The sequence below is a fragment of the Malus sylvestris genome, chromosome 8 (assembly GCF_916048215.2).
Source record: "Malus sylvestris chromosome 8, drMalSylv7.2, whole genome shotgun sequence".
Classification (NCBI taxonomy): Eukaryota; Viridiplantae; Streptophyta; class Magnoliopsida; order Rosales; family Rosaceae; genus Malus; species Malus sylvestris.
The window spans coordinates 13,576,704-13,585,253 of NC_062267.1; the positions used below are offsets into that span (position 1 = coordinate 13,576,704).

The following is an 8,550-nucleotide window of genomic DNA, read 5'->3' on the forward strand; positions in this document are numbered from 1 at the left end:
TTGGAGTGGGCCCATGGCCCGTCTACCTGAAATTTAAAATGGTATCAAAGTCAGGGGACGGGCCCGTACTGCCACATGAACCAGGGGACGGACCTATACTGCCACATGAACGAGTGAGTTCCCATTGACCTCTGGTGAATGGGTGAGCCCCGACTTGGCTCCATGTAGGCCAAGAGATGCCACGTGAATGGGTGGGTCCCCATTGGCCACTCGCATCAGGTGTTGGGTTTTATCACAAAAGGTCTCGACGTTAGTTAAAGTGGAGTAATTCTATTTAAAAGGCTTGTTCTGAAGCCTTCTGGCCGATGTGGGACAGAGGAATTCTAACAACATGTAACAAACCACATTGAAGCTTGCTTCTATATATATAATAGGCTTTTTAGCCAAAATGGTCTCTGAGATTTGCATAACTCCTCACTTTGGTCCTTGAGATTTGAAATCAATAGAATTGGTCCCTGAGTTTGTCCATTATCAATCATTTTGGTCATTCCATGAAAAAACTCCATTAAATAAGCAAATAATGACAAAAATACCTTCAATTTTTGTCAAATCATTTGGCCTATTGTTTATTAGATTAAGGGTATTTTTATCATTTTGATCTTTATTTAACATAATTTTTCACGGAATGACCAAAATGATTGATGGTGGATAATCTTAGCAACCACTTCTATTGATTTCAAATCTCATAGATCAAAGTGAGGAGATATGCAAATTTCAGATATCAAAATGGTTAAAAAGCCTATATAATATTACATATACATGATAGCTGTCACAACCTAGCATTTAGCAAATGAATTTGAACCCAAATATTATAAAAGAAACCAAAATAATTAGCAAGGCCTTGGAACCTGCAGAGTGGAGAACACTTGGAATGTGTTAATCATATAAAAATTCAGAAAAATTCCCGACAACGCGAAAATATTATTCCTAAGGCATCATTAACTTTAGTCTAATCTCCATTTTGAGCCATTCTTAGGCATTAATTTGGTATTTTTTGTGTTCAGACTTTGATGCCAAACTATCAACAATCATATTATGCTTTTAATTTGGCATCAAAGTCCAAAAGGAATAAATAAAAAAATCAATCAGAATACTATGGTCAAATCATATTTATCTTTACCGTATGATTTCGTAACATTTAGATCTCCACTTTGATGGATGAGAATATGTGATTTATACGTTAAATAAGGCTAGAAAGTCCCATCCCATGATTATTCGAAAGGCAAAGAAGATTACGAGTTTCACTTTTGTGTGCAAACCAAAGTTTCTTGCACAAATAAAATAACTATGATTCTGTTTTGAATAGGTGTGATAGTTGACAACTTAAAAGGGACAACCTAAAAGTCACATAAAACAAAGCACTAAAACTTTAGGACTTTTTTTTCGTCCTAAATTCCTAATAGACATGTAAATTTAGCTGGATGATAAAGACATGTACATCACACCTAAGACGCTAATTTGGAAAAGCCACCAATGTTTGTTCCATCTTAGCAAACAAATCCTCTTTATTTCATTTTCAACGTTTAAGAAAATATGCCTGGGTTAGCCCAAGTGGCAAGGGAGAGTAGGTGAGATCAGTAAGGAGGAGTCAAAATTTTAAATCAGGAGGGGTCTAAAAATTTCAGCCTAAAATGCTTCTCTGATTTAAGAAAAATAAAGATATGTCGTGTCCTAAGCTACCAACCACCATCATTTGGGTTTGGTATGACGTTGATCGTGTCATCCTCTTCCTCAACTCAACTCCCATGCCTAGCATCACAACTCAAATTCAAAATAAAAGTCCTTTTAAGTGGATGAATGAAGGAAGGTCTCTTGCCTACTTTCTATCTCTCCTTCTTTTGATCACCTGAGTCCCCCAAACAACCACCAACCTTAAATCGAACCTAGTGAAGGAAATAAAGAAAAGATTCTGGTTGGGACCCTAATATCCTGAAATATCTTTGAAAATCAGAGGCATAATTATATTTTTTTTCTTGTGTGAAGAAAATTTTAGGGTAGGCCTAGGACCATTCTGGTCCCTACATGGCTTTCAATGTAACCACAAGAAAAGTTGGAGCTTAGCAAACCAACATGGAAATACCACTAAATGTAAGAATTATAGGTAATATTTGATAGATTTTTGTACTGGATATCAAGAAAAATAAAATGCATGGTCATGAGGTTTAGCACAAGTAGCATGATGAAATATGTTAGTAATTGGAACGCGTTTTACAATGCCAAGCTACCTACGTTAGACGAGCATCTTCACAAATGCGAGAGAGTTGGCATCACCTATATCGCGACAGATGGAGTGCCAATTTTCTTGTGGTAAACAAGTATGCCATCTGTGGAACAAACTCAAGGATACTAGGTGAATTTACACACACAAAAAAGGCAGAAAAGATGAAGAATCTTAATAAAAAAAATGGAAGACAGAGATTTTAATTGAGATGTCTACCCATGCAATGTATGTGGAGGGAGTTTTAAATACTTTCGGATTCGTACATGACTTCTTGTAAGGAGTCATTTGAAAATTCTTTGTTTTGTAGATTTGTGATGTTTATGTAGTGCATTTTTAATGTCTTTATCTAATATTTTGTAACGTATTTAACTAATTTAACCTAAATCTCTTGATACTTGGAAACCCCTCATCCAAAGTTCCAAACATTATTCTATAGTTCATAAAGTACTTATTTGCTGAATTTGCACTTATTTATGTTTTAAGTCATTGAGTTATTAGCACCACGATCTAATAATATTTTTCTCTACTTATAAGTAAAAGGTCTTAGGTTTGATTATCGTCAAAAGTGAATTTGAATCACATTATTACTAGCTCATTGTGAGGCTTAACGCATGCCCCCACCTTGTTAATGTAGATAATATCGTTTATTAAAAAAAAAAGTGAAATAGACCATGTTCAACTCAATGACCAAATCCAGGAAGCAAGCATGTCCAATCTCCATTGAGGTATGTGGAGTTTAAAGTTCTGGAAAAGATGGGATTTACCGATTTAGAGTTTAGCATCTCACTACCATCTCTATTAAGGTTTAAAAATCAATTCACTGCGTTCCATATTAGAGTCTTCCTCTTCAATCTATTTCATCTTGGATTGAAACACTACCCCTTTCCTTATTGTAGAATATTACTTGTAATGCCAAGTATAATCAAATTATTATAGAAGGGAATCCAATTTTATTTTTGAAAATTAACATGAACTATCACATTGGGCTTGGTCCTGGTTGACCAAACTTGGCATTGTTCTCTTATTCGAGTATGCGGTCTTATTTTTCTCTTTGTCAAGATTTTAAAGAAATTGAGAATCGACTCACTACATGAATATTATCTCTAAATTTCATTTACCACCTACACATTACGAAATGTGTAAATTTTATAGTAAGTAGAAGTAGAATCACTTGATACATATCATATTGAATTTCAATTTTTCGATATGGAATCTTTGTATTTTCCACCTTATGAATAGAAATAAGAGAAAATGTAAGGTGATAAACATGAGTGTGAAAGTCAGTTGCTTTTTCATCTTTCTAGCAGTATATTTGAAAAACTTAACAAAAAAGAAGAAAACTTTGGTAAATTTAAAACAAGTGGGGCATGGGAAGGGCATTTTGGTCTGGGCATTTGGCAAAAACCTGTGAAGTAAATGAGTAGTTTTCAGACATTGTATTTTTGAGGTACGATTGATTTTGTGTGAACAAACAAAAAGAAAAGGAGTGTGAATAGAGACTGAGAGAGAGAGAGAGAGAGAGAGAGAGAGAGAGTTGTGGGAAGCAAAGAAAAGCAAAGTTTTGGGAACCAGGTTGGTACTAAATTAAAGCTTAAACCCCACTTCTCTTTCTCACCTGCAATATTTATTATCAATATATATATATATATATTTCTCAGATCTTTTTATGCACCTGCAATTTCATTACCTCATTCAACAAGTGAAACTTTTCAAACTTCTATTTTTGTTTAATGGGTATCTTTCAAGATGTCATTTTTTAAATTTATTTTGGAGAAAAAAATGAAACTTATTTCAGAAAGAAATGTCATTTGTGGTTTTGTATTCTTGGGTTGCTGTAGTTGGAAGTGCTTTACTTTGCCTGCTGTCCACTAGCATTAGATTCTTTGCTTTCAATCTCTGTGAGCAATGAGCATTGCAAACTCAAAGACTTTGATAGTTTGATAGTTCATTTTCTGCATTTATGTGTTCATAAAGCCTCCTAGCTTTTCCTGTCTTCTTTTCTGGATGCCTTTCCCTTTCTGATATTGTTTATTAGAACCACCGTTTAAACTTGTTTTATGCAGATTCAAGGGTTTTATTACATTTTCACCCCCTTTCATGGGTATAAATAGATATGACCGACATTGGCTTTTCTCCATTGCAGGAAGTCAGCATAGGTTTGCGCATTTCGTGTGTATTTCGGGGGCGAGGATGAGCTACAATAGCTCCAACGCTGGTTCTGGTTAGTTATTTTCCTGTGATGGTGTCTATATGGAATATGGAGTAAAGTTGTTTGTCATTTTTGTCTATATCATTTATCTTGGTTCTTGCCGATATCTTGATCATTAGGCCTGCTGGTTCTGTGTTTTGAGAATTTTCTGTTTTAATATGTCAGGTAGTAGAACTGCTAGCAGGGCGTTTGAGTTCGGAAGGACCCATGTGGTCAGGCCTAAAGGGAGACATCAAGCTACAATAGTTTGGCTGCATGGCCTTGGTGATAAGGGCTCAAGGTACTAATGCTATTCTTTTGCAGACTCTCATATGTTCTTTTGTGATTTGAAAACGATATTTGCACTTTGGTACAATTTATCCTTGTGTCTAATCCATGTATGCAAACTCATCAGTGGAACTGAAGTTCCTATGCATGATTAAATTATAGCTCGTCATTGATTGCAGACGTGCATGGATCAATAGTTATGATATGAAGAATTTGGAGTTTTATAGTCATCTGTATGAACCTGATATTCCTTCCTTTATATGAAGCACTTGGTGTGAGTGTGATTCCTTTTTCTTTTAAATGAGCATATGCTTGTAAGAGGATGGTTTGTTCCACGTAAAGGACAAAGGGGGGAAATCGGAGAATGTCAATGTCTTTGTCCTGATCGGGAAGAGTCTGTTATTTAACTAATTCCTTCAACTCTGTAGAAGATTCTGTTTCTAATTGAATCCCGAGTACAATGTGATTAGTTGTCTTTTTCTTCCTTTTCGTTTCATTCTAAGTCCTGATGGTGAAGTTTTTAATCAAGTATTTGAATATAGCAATGCCTAGAATAGGGGACCACTTTTTCAATAGCTTAGTTTCCCTCTAAGCTGCTAATCAAGTTGAAATATACTAACTAATAACTACATAGTACTAATTCAGGACTAATTAATTTCAAATATTTGTTTTAACGAAGGATGATGGAACCATTTGGAGCTAAGACATTGGAAAGCATCAGAATTCTACAATTATTGATTAGTTTTATGCTATTTGGTTGTTTGTGCTCCCTAAATTATATCTTATATGATTTTAAGAAGTGTTTGTTAATTTGTATTGTAATGATTTCAAGCTTGAAGTGTGCCACCAACCTTCGCAGCTATTGGACTAAAAAATATTATGTTATTCCAACTCCCTTTTTGCTCATTTGACGATTTTGGTTAGCAAGAGTAGTGACTCAGCTGGATTTTCCCACTTTGTGCTTTGTTTTGCAGCTGGTCCCAGCTCTTGGAAAGCCTTCCTCTTCCTAATGTAAGGGTAGTAACTTTTAAGTTTCGTTGTACCATTATGCAGCATTCATCACCAGCAGCCTTAAACCTTCTTTTATTAGAGAATATACTGCCAAGTTTGGTTAATAGAATTTATTATCTGTTTCTGTTGAACTTATTATACAGATTAAGTGGATTTGCCCTACTGCTCCTTCCCGACCTGTGGCTCTATTTGGCGGATTTCCTTGTACTGCCTGTAAGATTGATTGTTTTAGTTTCTGTATTTATCTTCTTTCTGAAACCCACCATCAAGTTCTAGGTTGGCGTTGAGCTTTATCGCATGGACATTGATTGCCTAAAATAACGAGTTATCCATTAACTAGGAAGATAGCAGTTTATTTCTTATTTATTTCTTTTAATATTGTATGTTTAACACATATTCTAAAGCGTTGGGGTGATTTATTACAGGGTTTGACATGGGAGAGATTTCAGAAGATGCTCCTGATGATATCGAGGGGTTAGATGCCTCAGCAGCGCATGTCGCAAACCTTTTGTCAACAGAGCCTGCTAATAGTAAGTTCTTCTCTTGAAAGCTTGTAAAACTCTAGTATCTATTTATAGTTGTTAGAAACATGTACAGTTAAAGGATTTAACATAAGATAATTGGACCGATTATATATCTTGGTAGACTTAAAAGAACAAAATGTAAAATTCGGGGTTTTGGGAAACCGTCCTCTGGATTCAAGCTATTTTCCCTTCTTAAAAATTGCAATATAGAATAAAATAGTCAAATTTCTCTATAAATTACATCCTCTACTGATCTATAGGAAACTTATTTGACTTCTTGTTCATACATATCTAATGAATCATGACTTACCTGAGAAAAAGTTTATACTGCTCAGTTCTCCCTATTATCTCTTTTATTTCCCTATCAGGTTTATTAAATTTTGTTTCCACCATGGAACAAGTTCAATGCATAATTGATTTTTACCAATTAATTTGCATGCTCACTTGATCTTCACCTCTGCTACTGAAATATCGATAACCTTATTGTTTCAAGGTTGTTCTCGGGAGATTTATGCAATCAATAATATGGTAAAAGTTAACCAAGAACTAGAACTGGAGGAAGTTGGTTTTTTAGCAGTTATTACAACAAGATCTATGAGGAGAATAACTACTGATGTTTGTTGGATATTCTTATAAAATGATCGTTTAAAATGATGTGTCTTGAGGTAATTTTTTCTGGTTGGAGTTACAAATGCGTTGTATAACTCATGTTTCTTTTTACTATCATGAACAGTAAAACTTGGTGTTGGGGGCTTCAGTATGGGTGCTGCAACTGCCCTCTACTCTGCTACGTGCCGTGTTTTAGGGCAATATGGGAATGGAAACCCATACCCAATTAACCTAAGTGCAATTGTTGGTTTAAGTGGCTGGCTTCCGTGTTCAAGGTTCAGCTTTTTTCGTGTGTGCACTGACATTTAGTTAATAAGCAATCAGTTCATCCATCTTTTAATTTATGGCAGAACTTTGAAGAATCAGATGGAAAGGTCGCACGATGCTGCAAGGCATGCAGCATCATTGCCCATTTTGCTATGTCATGGCTTAGGTAATCACGTTCTTCTCATATTTGGTAGTACAGCTTCAGTTCTTTGGCATAATCTCTCTTCCGGTCTTCCCCTACCTCCCCTTCCCATAAGTAACTATTGAAGAATTTGCAAGTTTCCAGTTGCTCGCTCGTTTTGCTTTGTTAAAATTGGAACCCCCTCGGAAGCCTTAATTCTTCATCGCAGGTGATGACGAGGTTGCATATGCACACGGAGAGAAATCTGCGCAGACCTTGAGTTCAGCAGGATTTAGAAACCTTGTGTTTAGAAAATACAATGGGTAAGTCATTCTGCCTATCATCAACGATTTGTATAGGTTTGGTCTTTTCAGTATCAGTTTCGTGAATGCTTAGTTTGGCAATGCAGGCTGGGTCACTACACAATCCCTGAAGAGACCGATGACGTCTGTACTTGGCTAACTGCAAGTTTGGGGCTTGAGGGATCCCGATCTTAGTAGTGAAAACTCTCTGTGAATGGCGAGATAGCACGAGGAATACAAACAAAGAAGAGGATTGGAAGGGACATATTAGAATAGATGGTGGCATGGGTATATATATATACATGGTACTGGCATTTCTTATAACTACTATTGCCTTATGATCTCTCCCTCCCTCCATCTCTCTCTCTCTCTCTCTCTCTCTCTCTGTTACTCTCTTTTCGTCAAAATAACTTCCTAACAGAGGCTCACTCTTGTACTCGAGTCCCGGTTGCTACGAGTTTTGTATCGGTGTTCTTCGGTTAGGGTAGGGGATGGGAGCTAGATGGAGTGTCTCTGTCTGCTTCCACGAAATTTTGTTGCTTTGGTAATAAAGTGAGTACGAATATATTTCTGAGCTTTTGAGAATTTAATGGTGCATGTAAAATGCTAGATAATGGAATGGTTCTTATGCATATTTGAATTTGCTTATGTATTTATTTTTCTGGTTTATAGGCCTGAATTAGCCGTTGGATTTCCTAGATCCATAAGACCTTTGTGATTTAAAGCCTGGATTAGCACTCCCAGCCCACAACCGAATTCTCTTTTTTATGTTTATTTCTTTTATGCAAGCGGCAACGTAGGATCTCGGGTTCATTAGTAAATTTCTTTGATCACTTGAGCTCCAAATCCTATGTCAATTCTTTTTCAAATACGGAGTGTCCTCACCAATCTGTACATAAGTGAATATACAAAAGCAAGTTTCAACCTTTTTTTTAGTATCTATTGTAGCCTATTTTAGTGAGGGAATTGGAAGAAGGTGCTTAACATGGAGAAAAAGAGAAAAGAGTTGGGGAATTTCT

General features: G+C 35.9%; 1 protein-coding gene across 4 annotated transcripts; it reads left to right on the plus strand.

Annotated features, from left to right (window-relative positions):
• Nucleotides 1–3,649: 3,649 nt before the first annotated feature.
• On the plus strand, nt 3,650–8,165 carry LOC126631133 (uncharacterized). 4 transcript variants are annotated; one of them, XM_050301297.1, is made up of 10 exons: nt 3,650–3,793; nt 4,365–4,442; nt 4,596–4,710; nt 5,672–5,708; nt 5,852–5,921; nt 6,134–6,238; nt 6,966–7,116; nt 7,192–7,274; nt 7,459–7,552; nt 7,639–8,165. In XM_050301297.1, the coding sequence occupies exons 2-10, from the start codon at nt 4,412–4,414 to the stop codon at nt 7,724–7,726; spliced, it is 774 nt and encodes a 257-aa protein (XP_050157254.1). In that variant the 5' UTR covers nt 3,650–3,793; nt 4,365–4,411; the 3' UTR covers nt 7,727–8,165. The 4 variants fall into 4 exon arrangements, with proteins under 4 accessions (XP_050157254.1, XP_050157253.1, XP_050157252.1 ...); XM_050301296.1 differs by lacking the exon at nt 3,650–3,793 and adding an exon at nt 3,875–3,955; XM_050301298.1 differs by lacking the exon at nt 3,650–3,793 and adding an exon at nt 3,977–4,119.
• The last annotated feature ends 385 nt before the right edge of the window (nt 8,166–8,550 follow it).